Here is a 19,548-nt window from a genome sequence, read left to right on the forward strand (position 1 = left end):
CTGAGGTTAAAATATCAATAATTCATAAAAACTCAGTAAGCTTTCAAGCATCAGTTAATCTCCTGTCCAGGACTGATTTCAGTGCAGAATAGTAACCTAGATTTGGAGCCTCCTAGGCTCCCTTCAACCTTAATTTATGTTCAGAAACAGAAGCAAAGAAAAATTTGTAAGGAGAGGAGAAAAATTAGAAATTCTCAAATTCTTACTATTCTCAGTTCTTATTAAAAGAAACTGGCAGATATTATTCAAAGTAATTACTGATCGTGCAACACTAAGCTTCATTTTAAATGAGCCAGTATTAATTGGGCTTTGGTGTAGTATTTTAATAATACTTTGTACTGATTCAGGTAGATAGCAAATATTGTGACAACCTGTGTGGCTGTAACTTCCAACCAATTTATACTATATGTTGTACTGTATTAGTATTTAAAGGTAGCAGGTGAAAAAGAAATATAAATGGTTGTAAATGACAAAGTTAATTATAGTGGGTCCTTTAGAGAGCTTCCAAGTTTATTGGAGACATGCAAAATGTAGATGCAGTTTTCTGCAAACTTCTATGCTATGACCTACCTTGAAGAGCTACTATATTTTGGCCGAAAAGGATATCTCCATGTTAGGTATATTGTATACAAATATGTATTTGACATTATATACATAAATACAATTCCAAAATAGCAATGGCTATAAATGTGAGGTTCCAGAAGTCACCAGGATCATTGTGTCACAAACTATTTCAAAAATGTAATTCTTTACCAGAAAGATGAATTGTCACTGAGCACTAAGTAAAAACTTAAAGATACTTTATGCAACCATAAAATAGTCATCACTCTGTGTCAACACAAAGTGTCGTCACTTTGCCGACAAAGGTCGGTATAGTCAAAGTTATGGTTTTTCCAGTAGTCATGTATGGATGTGAGAGTTGGTCTATAAAGAAAGCTGAGCGCCAAAGAACTGATGCTGTTGAACTGTGATGTTGGAGACGACTCTTGAGAGTCCCTTGGACAGTAAGGAGATCAAGCCCATCAATTCTAAAAGAAATCAGCCCTGAATATTCATTGGAAGGACTGATGCTGAAGCTAAAGCTCCAATACTTTGGTCATCTGATGCAAAGAGTTGACTCACTGGAAAACACCCTGATGCTGGGAAAGATTGAAGGCAAAAGGAAAAGGGGGCGCCAGAAGATGAGATGGTTAGATAGCATCACCGACTCAATAGACATGAATTTGAGCAAACTCGGGGAGATAGCGAAGGACAGGAAAGCCTGCTGTGCTGCAGTCCATGGGGTTACAAAGAGTTGGACACAATGGAGCGACTGAGCAGGCATGCACACTAAATGATAGAAGAGCTAGGAAGAGTCCATCCCCCCCACCTCAAGAGATGTATTCCACACCCCTAAGAGATAAATGCAATGAGAAATATAAATAGCTTCTATTAAAAATGAAAAGCAGCAAGTCAAGGGACTTCCTTGGTGGTTCAGTGGTTAAGGATCTGCCTCCACTGCAGAGAGAGTGGGTTCCTTCCCTGATTAGGGAACTAAGATCCCACAGGCTACGTGAAGCAGCCAAAAAAAAAAAAAATGAAGCAAGTCAAATAACCTGTCAGGGGCTTTACATTTTGGCATAGTCTTCTGAACTTGGGGTATTTATCTATTCCACACCTGGATTCTGAACCCCATATGGGTCACAGGTCACTTGTCAATATCCTAACACTCACATTCCCTTCCCACCCCCAGAAGCTGACGCTACCTTTCCAGCAGATAAGAGGTCCCTTCGACAGTACACCCTGGGAGCTTCTGACTAGGTAGTACTTTAAGTGCTTCTGCTTCTTTGGCTGGGTGGTGAGCTTCAAGTTTATGTGGTTGGAAAATTCCGTGAAATACCGAAATCCTCTTTCTCCACAGCCGATACAGTTTCCAGAAAACCCTGAAATGAAGTAAAACAGTTACTGGTGGCCTTGCATGTTGTTATAATACTTAAATTTTATACACAAAAAGGATAGAAATACTCACTCTTTGGCCTGTTAACTTCCTAATTTCAAGGAAATAATTCAAAGGAAAAAAAATAGGGGCAAAAAATTTAGCAATTATAACAGTGAAAGATGAAATAATTTTTAAATGCTCTAAAGGGATAATGATTAAGGGAATAGAATGGATAACATCATATGATAGAATTTATACAGCTGACACAAAAATACGAAAAATACTGGACCTAGAGATACCTATTATTTCCTCCTTACAAATTCCCTTCTTTTGTAAAAATTTTATTTGTTTTTGGCTGCGCTGGGTCTTTGTTGCTGCACAGGCTTTTCTCCAGTTGCGGCGAGCAGGGGCTACTCTCTAGCTGGGGTGCACAGGTTCCTCACTGCAGTGGTTTCTCTTATTGTGGAGCACGGGCTCTGGGCGCACAGGCTTCAGTAGTCGCAGCTCCTGGGCTCTAGAGCACAGGCTCAATAGCTGTGGCACACAGGCTTAGTCGCTCCACAGCATGTGGGATCTTCCCGGCTCAGCGATGGAACCCATGTCTCCTGCACTAGCAGGTGGATTCTTTACCACTGAGCCACCAGGGAAGCCCCATATTTCCTTCTTAACCTACTGGCCCTGGTTCTCCATCCTACCCACCATGTGGACTTGACTCCATGGCCACAGCTGATTAGACTGTGGACCATCATCTGACCCCATCTTGGACAGTCAGTCTCTCTCCTGGAATTTTGAAATAAATACAAAAAGAATCGGTCAGATGATACTGGACCCTGGATATGTAAAGTTTTGTAAAATTTGAACCCAAATCAGGGCTATGCCAGCTAGGGTGTGGGAGAGAGCAGACTGGAATCGTGAAGAGGAAACTGGTCTCCAGATAGGGGAGCACAAACAGAGATGTGTAAACTCAGGGCATTGTTCATGTCCTAGTTTCTATGAGATCCAGTTGTACTTTTTGGCACAAGTTTCCTGAGATTCCCATTTCCTCTCTATTCAACTTTTATTCGAACCAGCTCATCCCTTTAGACGTAACATCCAAACAATTCTCACTCAGGTTAATCAAACAGAATAAGAATTTCAATGTTGTTCCTGGAACAGAGGACATGGAAAGAGGAAGAAATGGAGAAGGCTGGGAGGATGAGAACCCACACTTTGCTTGATTGGAAATCAATGTTCCAACCTCCCTCACTACGTAGAAAAGTGGACAATAAGAGAGTGAGTTCTTCTGCTTGTGAGTTGTGAGAACATCTCATAGGTTCAGTCATATTGTCAAACAAGGGCGTTACAAATTGGGTAAACAAAATGTTTCTCTGTATAAATAAATTACTGAAAATAAATTCACTGATGGAATAATACACTCTTTAAATCCCCAAATGAACCTGTTTTATAATTAACAAAGGTATATAAGAAAAGAAGGACCACAGGATTCAAGAAAAATTATCTTATAATGTCCCAATCTCAGAATGCTGACAATCAATTCAGAACATTTAGAAATGGGCAGTCCAACTTATTATTATTTATTCAACGATTATTTGAGCACCTACCTATATGCCAGGCATTGTGCTAAACACTGGAAAACCAGTGGTGAATAAAAGATAATCACAACTTCTTGTCAGTTACATAAAATTAGTAATTCTATGTAATTAGTTTATTGTCATCACTTATATAAATATAAATATTAATATAATTTCATAAATTATTTAAAACATATTCAGAGATGGGTTGCATTTGAGAGCATTTAGTTATTTGTCTAATACCTTGGAGCTGTAGACCAAAAAAATAAAGATGTCAATGATTGCCTCATTCACCAAATTCCTAAAGTCAACTATCCATCTAACCATTCATCCATCCATGTATCCATGCATCCATGCATCTATCTACCTGTCCATCCATCCATCCAACAAATATCTGTACTCTACTATGTGCTGGCACTATTTTGGGTACCAGGTTTTTAGCACTGAACAAGGAAGACAAAACCATGGCCTCCATGGACCTTACTTCCTGATATGATCATTATGCCTTGATGGAAAATTGGCTGACCTATGAGGCAGTTGCAACAAACTCAAAACACAATAAATATAAGAATCTTCAGCTGAAATAAAAACAGTGTCAAAAATGAGGCTTATCTCAAAGGTCCAAGCCAAGTGGTTCATAAAAGATTAATGTGAGAATTAGAATTAAAAAATTATTGGGGTTAGAGTTTACCTCTTTTCCTCTACCTATTCCCTGAGGTGAAAAGCAAAAGAGTGTAAGGAGGAAGAAAAGCAATGGATCTGGATAATCTTCAAAGAAGAGAAACTTCATACTCATGATGAGAATTAGCAATATAAAAGAGTAAGACTGCTACAGTCCGTTTGTAAAACTCTGTATGGTTTCTGTATTAACTATGATTCAAGAGAGAATCAAAGTTCATGCTGTCACTATCACAAAAAAATAATATCTCTTGCAGCCAAATTACCTTTCTAGTTTTTCTAGCAATCAGATCTTTCAGCTGCATGGGAAATGTGGGGCATATGCACTGCCAAATGGATCGATTTATTTTAAAATCAGTTCCCTCATAGACTTTGGAATCTGCATAATCTATATAAAAATTTAGACAAATTGCTACTGGAGTCCACAAGGATTCTAGAATATTTTAAGTTTAAAAAAAATTTCCCACTAAGCCTTTTTTAAAAATTTTATTTATTTTTATATATTTTTTTGGCTGTGCCACATGGCTTGTGGGTACTAATTCCCTGACCAGGGATTGAACCTGGGCCCTCAGCAGTGAGCGTGTAGAGCCCTAACCACTGGACTGCCAGGGAATTCCCCCCACTATATTTTAATGCATACTAAAATCATTCATCTTAAGTAAGAAATGTTAGATGAATACTAACTTTTCCACAATAGAGTAATGAACATATAAAAATCTCATTGTGCTAAGAGAAAACTTTTACCATTTTGTGGCACTGCACTTTTACTTGGAGGAGTGGTTAATAAAAAATTATTAAACAAAGTCCCATGTCTATAAGGGTATTTAATAAATATGATAGAATGGCAGAATAATTACCATTTAAAGAGCAAGTATGTGCCAGGCACTGTGCCATTAGGTACCTTATAAACATCACCCCTTTGATCATTATAACCCTGCAAGATAGGCATTATTGGTTTCTTTATATACCAGTAAATGAGGAATCTGAGACGTCAAGAATATAAGTAGCTTGCTCAAGTTCTTAAAGTGCTAAGTAGCAAATCTGGGACTTAAACCCAGTTCTAATTCCGCAGCCTTTGGTTTCATATTCCTGATTACAAAGGATTATAAAATCTATTATTCGGATGGTCTTTTCTGTGCCCTTTCCATGACATTCTGAGAGGATTCCTCTAGTCATGAAGAAAAGGCATTGAGCAAAAAAGCATTATAAGAGATTTTTCTATGTTTGTAGTCAGAACCACATATGCACTGTTCCACTTGATAAAACTTTGATGCTTTTAAAGTGCTAAAAAGGTTTCCAACAACAAAAAGGTGTTCTTCCAGAACCAACTAGGTTCTTAGCTCTGTGATGGAAAAGACCGTGTCTTATCATTCTTGTGCCCACATATCATAGCCTAATGTGATTTTTTGGAACAAATACTGTTGAATGAATGAATGAACAAAAGAATACCTGGATCTTCTTGGCTAATTTAGTCCAGTGTACAAACTTTACCATTATGTGTCTATATTAAACCATCTGCTCAATTTCACTAAAAGAAAAAAATGGGTATTTAAAAAAATTAAAGCCCATGAAAATGAAAATTATCACTTCTTTTTCTTTTTTTTTTTTATTTATTATTTTTTTTTATCACTTCTTTTTCTATGAATCAAGAGTGCATTTTGAACTGTAGCTTAGGGAAACTTTACAAAGCATGTGCAGGATCACTTTCTGACTCAAGATACTGATCTATGTACTCCTAGACTTCGCACAGCAAAGGAAACCATACACAAAATGAAAAGACAACCTATGGAATGGGAGAAAATATTTGCAAATGATATCACCACAAATGGGTTAGTATCCAAAATACACAAACAGCTCATACAACTCAGTATCGAAAAAACAAACCACTCAATCAAAAAGTGGGCAGAAAACCTGAATAGACATTTTTGCAAAGAAGACATACAGATGGCTAATAGGCACAGGAAGAGATGCTCAACACTGATGATTATTAGAGAAAAGCAAATCAAGACAACAATGATATCATTTCACACCTGTTAGAATGGCTATCATCAGAATGTCTACAAATAATAAATGCTGGGAAGTATGTGAAGAGAAGGAAACCTTTGTACACTTTTGGTGGCAATGTAAATTGGAGCAGTCATTATGGAAAAGAGTAATAGAGGTTCCTTAAAAAACTAAAACTAGAACTGCTATATAATCCAGTAACTCCAGTGCTGGGTATAAAGCCAAAGAAAATAAAAACACTAAATTAAAAAGATACATGCACTTCAAAGTTCATAGCAATGTTGTTTACAATAGACAGGATATGGAAGCAACATAAGTATCCATCAACAGACAAATGGATAAAGGATATGTGGTATGTGTATATATATATATATATATATCTCCTGTGGATATAAATATATATATGATATATATATAACATACAAGTGAGTTCCATTCCAAGAGTGTATTCATAAGTCCAACTTATTCATAAGCCCAACAGGGTTAGCCTAGGTACCCAACTAACACAGTTGGCTATATGGTACTGCACTGTAATAGGTTTATAATACTTTTCACACAAATAATACATGAATGACAAACACAAAAAATAAATACAACATTTTTAATCCTACAGTACAGTATCTTGAAAAAGTGCAATAGTACAGCATTGATACTATACTATTGCACTGTATTATGTATAATACATATGTATTACTGGCAAACAGGGGCTGGCATCCAGTAAACAGGCAAGAAGAGCTACTGACTAGAGGAAGGAGAAGAGGTGGGAGATGGTAGAGCTGAAGGACTGTCAGCAGTAGGAGACGGAGGGCGAGCTGCAATTTCACTCACACCTTACATGATTGGACATGCAAATATACATTCACATCTTGGAAAGCCTGCAACTTGAAGGTTCGTATGCAGTGGCCTTAATATATACATATACATACACATGTGTATATACACAGACACATGCACACACAATGGAAGATTACTCAGTCATAAAAAAGAATGAAATTCTGCCATCTGTAACAACATCAATGACCTCAGAGGGTATTATGCTTAGTGAAATAGGTCAGATAGAAGGAAAAAAAAACTGTATGAGGTCACTTATCTATGAATCCAAAAATAATACAAATGAATGATACAGCAAAACAAACAGACTTACAGGTATAGAAAACTAGCGCTTATCAGTGGATAAAAGGAAGGAGGGGGCACAATAGGTGTAAGAGATTAACAGACACAAACTGCTAATATAAAATAGGTAAGCAACATGGATATATATTTCAGCACAGGGAATTATATCCATTATCCTGTAATAATTTTTAATGGAGTACAATCTGTAAAAATACTGAATCACTTGAATCAACGATAATTCATGCCATTCATTTAAAACTAATATAATATTGAAAATGAACTATAATTCAACTTTAAAAATAATAATTAAAAAGTAAATCCACTCTTTTGTTATTTTCCATGATGTAGGGAAGCTATGTTGTGAAAAAAGGGCCATATTTAAAGTAACACTAGAAAGTTAAAAAATTCTGAGATAAAAGTTACATCATAGATATATTCCTATATATCTTGGTTGAACTAATGCTAAATATAAAATGAGAACCACATCAATAAAGTATAATTAGAAATAATGGATGGTATAGAATAGCTATCAATAACTTACAAAGTGGATAATCCACAGTTGAATAACTGAGAGTTGGTTTTATATCAGGTCCAGACCAATGACTCTATAGAGAGTGAATCCTATTTTATTTCACAAAATAATTTTTTTTGATAAACTGCATGGCATTCTTTAATGTCTGGTTTTAAAAATCTCTTCATTAAGGTGAATATTTTGAGAGTTAGTAAAAAAGTGAAAGCTAACTTGTGAGAAGTTACTAGATGGCAGCATATTAAAATGTAGAGACGTTACTTGGCCGAAAAAGGTCCATACAGTCAAAGCTGTGGTTTTTCCAGTAGTCATGTAGAGATGTGAAAGTTGGACCATAAAGAAGGCTGATCGCTGAAGAATTGATGCTTTTGAACTGTGGCGCTGGAGAAGACTCTTCCGAGTCCCCTGGACTGCAAGGAGATGAAACCAGTCAATCTGAATGGAAATCAACCCTGAATATTCATTGAAAGGACTGATGCTCAAGCTGAAGCTCCAATACTTTGGCCATCTGATCCAAAGAGCCAACTCATTAGAAAAGACCCTGATGCTAGGAAAGATTGAAGGCAGAAGGAGAAGAGGATGAGATGGTTGGATGACAGAGAATGAGATGGTTGGATGGCATCACTGACTCAATGGACATGAGTTTGAGCAAACTCCAGGAGATGGTGAAGGACAGGGAAGCTTGGCACACTGCAGGCCATGAGGTTCCAAAGAGTTGGACAGGACTGAGTGACTGAACAACAACTAATGAAAAAATGTTTCTTTACTTAAACTAAACTATATAATCCCCAGCTAATTCCGTGATTTTTAAAAATTCTGTGATAACTTAATAAACTCATATTTTAATTTTTTTATCTCAGAAGGAACTTTGTAGGTATGAAATACTCACCTAAAAGTGCATTTTTCCCATGATCATCTGGTAGGAATCGCTTGTCTACAGCACACACTAGGATGTGTTCAGGAAGGTTGGGAGACTTGGCCCCCACCAGGAGGAATCCTGCTGGGATGTCAATCTGTTCCATACACAGAGATACCAAACGCAAATCCTTTCCTGCTTGACAAAAACCTAGAAACCAATAAAAAAAAAGAAAAAGGGCACAGTGGAATGTTTAAAGAGGTTATAACTCCACATCACCCATCTGGAGAGTAGATTTACCTGCGGGAATCACTATTAAGGACTAAATTTAAAGTTCATAGACTACCACCCAAACACACGTCTATCATATGTGCTCCCCTGAGCAGAGCGAAAAAGATGCTCATGCTCAGTTGCTTCAGTGTCCGAATCTTTTCAACCCCATGGTCTGTAGCCCACGAGGCTCCTCTGTCCATGGGATTTCCCAGGAAAGAATCCTGGAGTGGATTGGATTGCCATTCCCTTCTCCAAGGGATCTTCCCGATCCAGGGATCGAACCGCTGTCTCCTGCATTGCAGGCACGTTCTTTACCCATTGAGCCATCAGGGAAGCCCAAAAAGGTACTAAAAGGAGATATTTCCAACTGTTTTGGCCAACACTGATGACTTTATATTTTCTGATCCACAAGTAAGGAAACGATAAATACATAGGAAACTGACAAACATACGTAATTTTATGTGCACATAATACAGTATTCTTAGTTTCAATGCAAATTCACTTCTCTAAGTCAGATTGATCATAGAACACAGATGTTCTCTGTTTCACAAAGGAAGAGACTGAAGCTCAGAGTTTAGTGAATCATAAATGAATGGATTAGAACCAGAACTGATGAGACATCATAAGAAATGACAAAACCTTACACAACCACTTTGTAACCATAAATTATTACCTTAATTCATTAGTTCATCATTTACTAAAAATGATTTGTGGATTTCTGCCTGCCAATACAGGGGACGTGGTTTCAATCCCTGGTCTGGGAAGATTCCACATGCCACAGAGCAACTAAGCCCATGCGCCACAACTACTGAGCCCATGAGCTACAACTACGGAAGCCCACGCATCTAGAGTCTGTTCTCCACAACGAGAGACACCACTGCAGTGAGAAGCCTGCGCAATATAGGGAAGAGCAGCTCGCTCTCGCCACACCTAGAGAAAGCCTGCACACAGCAACAAAGATCCAGCACAGACAAAAATAAAGAAATAAAATTAAAATAAAATGATTTGCAACAAGTGCTGTCCTTGGCCCGGGGATAGAGCTGAACAGAATGTGTCATCCTCTAAGAACTCACCTGTAGTCAACTGCAAGGATATATAAGGAACTGGCAATTACAAAACAGTATAACAGAGGACAGCTATGCTCTGCTACAAAGCTCTGATCTCCATGTCTCCTGGGAAACGATCCTCCCAATGCTCTAGTTATGGGATCCCCCTGGACAGCTGTGATATTTCAGACTGAGCTGGAGCTGGCACCTGGTCCAAGATGGGCCACTGGAACATCCCACCTTCCTGGCCATAGTTGGGCACCTGACAGAAAACTGGACAATGGAAGATGGATGGCTAATTCTCACACACAACCCTGGGGAGAGCGCCATCATTATCGCCCAAAACATAGTGGGCCAGAACCATGCCAGGCTCTCCCAGCATCAATGCATATTATGATATTAGCCAAATGCCAACAAAAATTGAATGCCATCAGTGAGTATATGAGAAATAAATGAAAACAACAACCAAATATGGTATGAAGCTATGGTGCATAGGAATCTACTGTATGGTTTGGATCATTAAACCTCAAAAGCAGACATGATAAAATTACAAAAAAGTCAGGAAGTCAAAGGCTAGAATGATAAAGACAATGAAGTTCAACCATTTCAAGCTTGGAGATTCTCTTTTAAAACTAAAAACTCAAATGTAACTTCCAGTGTTTGCAATTTGAGAAAAATAATATCCAATGTTATTGTGAATTCTTTAACAATTTGAATGAATTTTATTTTATTATTCACAATATCATTTGTATTTATTTGAATAATCATTTATATATGGGGTCATATTATTTATTCAGTTTACAAACATATTTTGGAGCCTATAGATGCACAGAACCCTTTAAAGAATCTGCTGTCTCCACTTCCATTAAGGGATAAAACTCTCAGGTTTGAAATTTGGGAGCTGATGATATGATATGAAAGGCAGTTAAAATTTATGGAGCACTTAACATAAGCCAGGTGGAGTGCTAAGCACTGCAGAGACTTTCTTATTTAATCCTCTCAACAATTCTAGCTAGGTATGACTATATATCCCTTTCATACATGGAGAAATTGAGGCTCAGAAAGGTGAGAGTGTTTGTTCAAGCTTACATAATGAGCCCCATAATGTCCAGTGATGTGACACATGGAAAGTTTGTTACGTGCGATCAGGGCTTCCCAGGTGGTGCTAGTGGTAAAGATCCTGCCTACCAATGCGGGAGACACAGAAGACGTGCGTTCAAACCCTGGGCTGGTAAGATCCCCTGGAGGAGGAATAAGTCCCATAATGTCCAGTGATCTGAGACATAGAAAGTTTGCTATATAAAAACAGGCATAAAATGTATTCGTCAACTTGGAAAAAAAAGAAGCACTAACAATAGTTATACTCCAGAGCCAACCATGAGGGGTTAACACAAATGTCTTTACCAAATTCTAAAATCCTAATCCTAGGAGGCTAAAACAAGAGACTTCCTGGAGGTCAGGTTAAGTTAGAACACTGAGCTTCTGTTGCTGAAGGCACTGCTTCAGTCCCTGGTGGGGGAACTAGGAACCCACATGCTGTGTAGCCAAAAAAAAGTCCTAAAAGGAGCAGTAATTTTTTTAATCAAAGGAATTATTAATTCGTGTATAGACAGCAAATCTATCCCTAGTAGGCAGCACCATTATTACAACTTTCTCCAAAGGGCAAAACATAAACACCTTCCCAAAGGATGCAGATGATGCAGTGATGAGAGGTTTACGATCACTGATTGATGGAAACAGGTTGCTTGAGGAGATTTCTCTGTCACTGAGAAGTAGTACTACAAACTTTCTGAACTTTCAGTCACTCCATATTAGAAAGAATACACAAGTCAGTACCAATCTGTACCGATTTGCAAATTATTAAAAAGCAGAGACATCACTTTGCTGACAAAGGTCCGTATACTCAAAGCTATGGTTTTCCAGTAGTCACATACGGATGTGAGAATTGGACTATAAAGAAGGTTGAGTGCCAAAGAATTGATGCTTTCAAATTGTGGTGCTGGAGAAGACTTTTGAGAGTCACTTGGACAGCAAGGAGATCAAACCAGTCAATCCTAAAAGAAATCAATCCTGAAGAACTGATGCTGAAGCTAAAGCTCCAATAACTTTGTCCACCTGATGCAAAGAGCCAACTCATTGGAAAAGACCCTGATGCTGGGAAAGATTGAAGGCAAAAGGAGAAGGGGGTAGCAGAGGACAAGATGATTAGATAGCATCACCGACTCAATGATCATGAATTTGAGAAAACTCCAGGAGATAGTAGAGGACAGGGAAGCTTGGAGTGGTGCAGTCAGAGTTGGACATGACTTAGCGATTGAACAACAAGACTTTTAGAACATCAGAGCTATCTGGTATCTCAAGGTCATCTGATACAGGATTTTCCAAAGGGGAGTTATCCAAGTCCTGGGGATTCATAAAAGTTCTCCATGATACTGGAGAACTATGCTGCTGCTGCTGCTGCTAAGTCACTTCAGTCGTGTCCAACTCCGTGCGACCCCATAGACGGCAGCCCACCAGGCTCCTCTGTCCCTGGGATTCTCCAGGCAAGAATACTGGAGTGGTTTGCCATTTCCTTCTCCAACTGGAGAACTATACGTGAAACTAAAATAGATAACATTACCAATTTATAAAAACTAATAATTATTCTAATATTCTACCTTTAAAGCAAAATGTTCTAAGGACATTCCATGCTATACATGTAGGGATAGTGGAAATCAGCTGAGCGAACTCAGCACTCACTTGATTGAAGCCCATATCAATGTGTGGCTTTGATTATCACACATTTTAAGATTGATTTTTATTATCAGTCACATGTATTGATATGTTGCTTAATTTATACCCATAATAGGCTAGTGGTTAATAATGGGAAGCTTAGGGAACATAGATTGTGTTTTGACGGACACAGTCATTTTACAAATGTGCCTAAGGTGCTCTTTGCTAGATATGAAAGTTAGAGTCAACCTCGTCCTCACTTGTCAAATTATAAAATTATATAAAATGCACCAATATGCTTCTAGGGCACCAAAAAAAAAAGCAATGTTAAGGTAAAATTTTAGTGATTATAATCCAGTTTGGGGCTTCCCCGGTGGCTCAGTGGTAAAGAATCCCTCTGCCAATGCAGGAGATGAGGGTTCAACCCCTTGGTTGAGAAGATCCCCTGGAGAAGGAAATGGCAACCCACTTCAGTATTCTTGCCTGGGAAATCCCATGGACAGAGGAGCCTGGCAGGCTACAGTCCCTGGGGTTGCAAAGAGTCAGACAAGACTTGGTAACTAAACAACAACAACAATCCAATTTGGCTTTTTGTGTAAGAGAGAAAAGCCTACTTCTTTCAGCAGCATATTATTTGCAGACAAATTCTGCAAAGAGCAGTCTGAAACTTTTTCATCACATGGAGCAAAAATTATAAAAATAAATTAGTACATCCTGGTAGCTTAACTGGTAAAGAATCCACCTGCAATGCAGGAGATCCTGTTTCGATTCCTGGGTCAGGAAGATCTGCTGGAGAAGGGATAGACAACCCACTCCAGTATTCTTGGGCTTCCCTGGTGGCTCAGATGGTAAAGAATCTGCCCACAATGTGGGAGACCTGGGTTCAATTCCTGAGTTGGGAAGATCCCCTGGAGAAGGGAATGGCAACCCACTCCAGTATTCTGGCCTGGAGAATCCCATGGACAGAGGAGCCTGGCAGGCTACAGTCCATAAGGTCCCAGAAAGTTGGACATGACTGAGCGAATTTCACTTTTAATCCTAAAACGTAAAAATTCCAGTTTGGGTAATAAAAGTGGATCTTGCCTTTTTTTTAATGCTGGGAAACATAAATACACTTGGCTCCCCTCCTCTGCCACTCCCCCTACCTGTCGGAAAAAGGTTTAACATTTTATTTTTTAATTTGTCAACAAAATATGCTTTTCCTTATACAACCAATTTAAAGTAAATTAAACAGTAACTGCTACATGCTCAGTCATGTCCAACTATTTATAAACCCATGGACTATAGCCCACCAGGCTCCTCTGTCCATAGAATTTTCCAGGCAAGGTTACTGAAGCATGATGCCATTTCCTCCTCCAGGGGATCTTCCAAACCCAGGGATCATATGTACATCTCCTGTGTCTTGTGCACTACAGGTGGGCTCTTTACCTGCTGAGCCATCAGGAAAGCCTTAAACAGCAACTAAAGGATAAAATGTAGACAATTTTTTCTCATGCATGAATAGTATCAAAGAGTAATTAGTATATTGATCTAAAATAAATATTTTCTACTTAAAATTGATTCTTTATCACATGCCATACAGTGACAGAATAGTTTTTAAATTCCTAAGGGGTCCAAAAATTATGTACTACTATAAGAGAGATTTGTGAGTCAAAGATTGGGTAACACTAATCTATCCCTATCTCTTTAGTTTGTAGATGAGGAAACTAGGACCCATAAAGGTTAAGAAAACAGTCCAAGGTCAAATGCCCAGCAACCCAAGAAGTTGGGACTCAGGTCTCCTGACTCCAGGTTAGAGAATTAACGTCGCTCTGACCACAGAATAAAGGTTACTCTGACCACGACACCTTCCCTGGTCTGACGTAGGACACTCTTCTACGGCTTCTCCATTGCCCATCTTTGCTGAGTTTCATCACCTAGCTTTCTAGGCTGAATCCTTGGGGCACTTGTTAGAGCAGTCTGAACACAACCCTGCCAGCCATGGGCTCTGTCAGCATCCACCCATCTCACACCTACTGAAAGTGAATGTGTTAGTCGCTCAGTCGTGTCCAACTCTTTGGGACACCACGGACTGTTACCCACTAGACTCTTCTGTCCACGGGATTCTCCAGGCAAGAATACTGGAGTAGGTAGCCATTCCCCTTTCCAGGGAATCTTCCCCACTCAGGGATCGATCCAGGGGTCTCCCGCATTGCAGGCAGATTCTTTACTGCCTGAGCCACCAGGGAAGCCGTGGTGAATACTCAAAATTCAGTTTTGCAAGCCACAAAGGTGTCCTTTTCTAATGAGCTTTCTCAAAGCAATACATTGCAGCCAAAGGGAAATTAAGGGGGGAAAGTACAATTTTAGCTTGGGGCTACACAGGAATAGAGTAGAGAAGACACAGTTCATGTGCAAAATATCTGAAGAAGCAGGATTTGCTCTGGAAGAAAGATGATTTCAACGTGAGGTCTGTGGTATAAGGAAAACTACACAGTCCACTCAAAGTAAGAAGCACTAATAGCTTTCAGCACTTTAGCCTTTGAAGGTTTTCCCATTTATGATATGAGGACACCTAGAGGTGAAAAGTTATAATTATTAAACAATGACTGGATTCTAGGAGAAAAGTTTTTCTCATATAAGAAGGAAGCAAACCTCTTCCTCTTGAATATTTTTTTTTCCAAAAAGTGCCTGTGGGTTTCCTTGGTGGTCCAGCCGTTAAGAATCTACTTCGCATTTCAGGGGACACCAGTTCGATCCCTGGTCAGGGAAGATCCCACATGCCAAGGGGCAACTAAGCCTGTGAGCCACAAGTGCTGAGCCCTCGCCCCCTAGAGTCCGTGATCCACAACAAGAGAAGTCACAGCAATGAGAAGCCCATGCACCACAACTAGAGAGTAGCCCCTGCTCACCAGAATAATGTCCACATGAAGCAACAAGGACTCAGCACAGCCAAAAATTAAAAATAATAAATAAAAATTAAAAATATACAGCTGCTTGTTAGAGTGAAAAGAGAAAATTTCCTATTTTGTGTTAAAAAAAAAAACCTCATAATGATGGCAGCTTATAAAAGGGGCACAAGAACCAACTGAAATTGCTACCAAGGGCCAAAACTGGAAAAAGTTAAATAAGAAAATAAAATAGTATTGGATTATAACCCCCCAAATAAAATAAATATTCATGAATGAATATAAACAAATGACTGTGTAAATTAATAAATGAAGGAAAAGAGACAAACTTCCATGCAGTAGAATTCCAAATAATTTATGTAGCTACTCTGCTCTCAAGGATGTGGAGCGTAACTCCCCAGTCCTTAAAAAGTGTAGGCTGAGTGTAGGGACTTTCTTCAACAGTATGGGGGGAGGGTACAGCAGGGATGGGATACTCATGGGAAATGGAGATAACACTGTCTCAGCCAGGTGATCAAGGTCAATGTCACCCCTCATAAATCATCTGAAAGTATGTGCCCTTGACACAGTAAGATGAAAATGACACTTTATCTCTGTGATCTTCCCCACCAAACCCATATATAACCCCAGTCTCATCAGGAGAAAAACATCAAATTCCAATAGAAGGTCTAGAATACACCTGGTCTATAATCTCTGAAACTATCAGGATCATCAAAAACAAAGCAAGTCTGAGGAATTGTCACAGCCAAGAGGAGCCTAAGGAGACACAACAGCTACATCTAATGTATTAATAGTACCCCAGACCGGTTCTATTGACCAACCTAGACAGCATATTAAAAAGCAGAGACGTCACTTTGCCAACAAAGGTCCATCTAGTCAAAGCTATGGTTTTCCCAGTAGTCATGTATGGATGTGAGAGTTGGACTATAAAGAAAGCTGAGCATCAAAGAATTGATGGTTTTGAACTGTGGTGTTGGAGAAGACTCTTGAGAGTCCTTTGGACTGCAAAGAGATCCAACCAGTCCACCCTACAGGAAATCAGTACTGGATATTCATTGGAAGGACTGATGCTGAAGCTGAAACTCCAATAATTTGGCCACCTGATGTGGAGAACTAACTTATTTGAAAAGACCCTGATGCTGGGAAAGATTGAAGGTGGGAGGAGAAGGGGACGACAGAGGATAAGATGGTTGGATGGCATCACTGACTCAATGGACATGAGTTTGAGCAAACTCCAGGAGTTGGTGATGGACAGGGAGGCCTGGTGTGCTGCAGTCCATGGGGTTGCAAAGAGTGGGACACAACTGAGCAACTGAACTAAACTGAACTGAAGACCAGTTCTGGATATTCCCTGGCGGCTCAAATGGTAAAGAGTCTGCCTGTAATACAGGAGACCAGGGTTCAATCCCTGGGTTGGGAAGATCCCCTGGAGAAAGAAATGGCTCCCCACTCCAGTATTCTTGCCTGGAGAATCCCAGGGACAGAGGAGCTTTGCAGGCTATGGTCCAGGGGGTTGCAAAGAGTCAGATATGACTGAGCGACCACTTTCAGATGGGTTCTGGAATAGAAAGAAGACATCAGGTAGAAACTAAAGAACCAAATAAACTATGGACTTTAGTGAGCACTAAAATTACTAATAATGTAACATGTTCACAATAGGGCAAACTGTGGGGATATACAGAAACTCTGTACTGTTTTCTCAATTTTTCTGTAAATCTAAAACTGTCCTTAAAAAAAATTAAGTCTAACAATGAACAGATCTGTGGTTGCCAAGGAGGGGAGGAGTAACGTTGGGAGTTGGGGTTAGCAGGTGCAAACTAGCATGTAGAGAATGCATAAACAACATCCTACTGTATAGCACAGGGAACTATATTCAATATCCTGTGATACATCATAATGGAGAAGAATACAAAAAAGAATGTGTACATATGTATAACTGAATCACTTTGCTGTACAGCAGAAAGTAACACAGCATTGTAAGTGAACTATAAATTTTTTTAAGTTCATTTTTTAAATGTCCTACTTTGTCTTTTTGCCTTTCAGTTAATCACCAACACAAGACTATAGGCAATTTAATTAAGAGGAAGTAGGTGAGGAAAAGAAGGCAAGGGTGAGTCCAGGGAAAGAGTCAGGAAGAAAGAAATCAATCCAAAGCCAGAAAAGTTTGCAAAATCAAAGAAAAGTCCCTGAGTTTACTTCATAGTTATTTTGAGAAGACGCTCACAAGAGTCTGGACTGTTTCCTACAAATCTTCATTCTTGGGATTCAGATGAGCTAATTTATACAAAATATATCATCAAGGACCCCCAATTAAGAAAAATATATATTATGCAAAGAGCAATATTTAATTTAGCTTTTTTAAAAAAAGATTGAAAATAAGCTCTGTGCATCTGTAAAGAAGTAGCTAAAGAATCTACAAAACATGATTAGGTTTCAAGACTTATAGGATCCAAATATCTGGTGTAGCAGATAGCTCTATTCCTTCACTATTTGAAATATGTCAGAATATTAATATAATAAATATTGTTGTTCAGTCACTCAGTCGTGTTCAACTCTTTGTGACCCCATGAACTGCAGCACGCCAGGCTTCCCTGTCCTTTGCCGTCTCCCGGAGTTTGCTCCAATTCATGTCCATTGAGTCGGTGATGCCATCCAACCATCTTGTCCTCATTAAATCTCAATTAAAATGTCAAATAAAATGGAGAAACCTTAATACTCCCCTCTAGGGTAGTTTTAAAATTCATCTGGACTAATTCTGAAAAAAAGATAGGATTTTTCTTTTAGAAGCCACTAGATGATCTAGGGGAAAGTACCCGAAGGATGGTGTAAGACTGATTACTGCAACACAAGGGAAGAAAGATACGGAATGGGGCACAATTATAACAATTTCTTGGACACATTTGCCCCTAAATAGTTTCATTTTCTGAGTAATACTGACAAGCTGTCCTAAAACCAAGAATCTTGTAGCAAATGATTTTAATTTTAAAGGAGTCCTAGTACAGAGCACTTCTTTGTAAACCTCATCTGCATTTTCCTTAAGAAAACAGCCAAGGTTTTCACTTCACAGAACCAGGATTTGCATTCTCCAATTATCTCCAACTTGAAGGTTACAGGGTAATCTAAGTGGGGGAGGGGAAAGTTTACTGAAACAGCTGTAAACACAAACTCGAGTAATCAAAGCTGTAATGGGAGGCTTAAAATTTGGTGGCCCTTTACCCCTTTAGACAATCATCGGCTTCCCAGTGGGGTAGAAACCTACCAATAATTTACATAAGAAATTAGCAACCAAAATTTACATCTGAATGGCAAACCCCAGAAGCCCATCAGGTGTTAAGCATCTGCTTATCTAAATTGCCTCTAAAAATAGCTTTACCTTCCTGTGAGCCTTAGGTAAATAGAAGATTTCCCAAGAAGGGAAGCTGGTCTGCTGACACAAACCCAGGTACTATATTGCCCTATTCCACCGTCAATTTCATTAGGAAAATGTTAGGGCTGTTCTGCCTTTGTGTGAGAGGACTCTTAGAACTGCCTTAGAATGAACCACGGCGAAAGAGCTGTGGACAAACTATAAACTATCAAGAGCTTGTGCTCAGCCATGTCTGAACTCTACAGCCCCACGGACTGTAGCCCACCAGGTCCTCTGTACAGGGAATTTTCCAGGCAAGAATACTAGAGTAGGTTGCCATTTCCTTCTCCAGGGGATCTTCCCCACCCAGGGGTCAAACCCACGTCTCTTGCTTCTCCTGCATTGGCAGGTGGATTCTTTACCGCGATCAGATTATGAACTAATTAGAAATCAGGCTGGGATAGCCAGGAAACAGGACCATACGCCATTAATGGAGGGAAGAGAGTATAATTTGTTATGTGACCAAAAACATGAAATACTGAAAATGTTTAAGTAGGATTTTCTTTTTTAAAAGTGTGGCTAAAAGCCTTTGTAGAAGAGGAGGCTGACAAGAT

The 19,548-nt window shown here is 39.1% G+C and overlaps 1 protein-coding gene across 1 annotated transcript in view; it reads right to left on the reverse strand.

The window, feature by feature from the left end:
- GREB1L (GREB1 like retinoic acid receptor coactivator) overlaps nt 1–19,548 on the reverse strand; it is a 186,854-nt gene that overhangs the window by 88,711 nt on the left and 78,595 nt on the right. The window contains exons 6-7 of the mRNA XM_081562755.1: nt 8,703–8,879; nt 1,746–1,922 (exon numbers count right to left, since the gene is read on the reverse strand). Of these exons, the coding sequence (XP_081418881.1) occupies nt 1,746–1,922; nt 8,703–8,879 (354 nt within the window). The remainder of the gene's footprint in view (nt 1–1,745; nt 1,923–8,702; nt 8,880–19,548) is intronic.

Source organism: Giraffa tippelskirchi, chromosome 14 (genome assembly GCF_054371585.1).
Source record: "Giraffa tippelskirchi isolate mGirTip1 chromosome 14, T2T-mGirTip1v1.2.pri, whole genome shotgun sequence".
NCBI classification, from domain to species: Eukaryota; Metazoa; Chordata; class Mammalia; order Artiodactyla; family Giraffidae; genus Giraffa; species Giraffa tippelskirchi.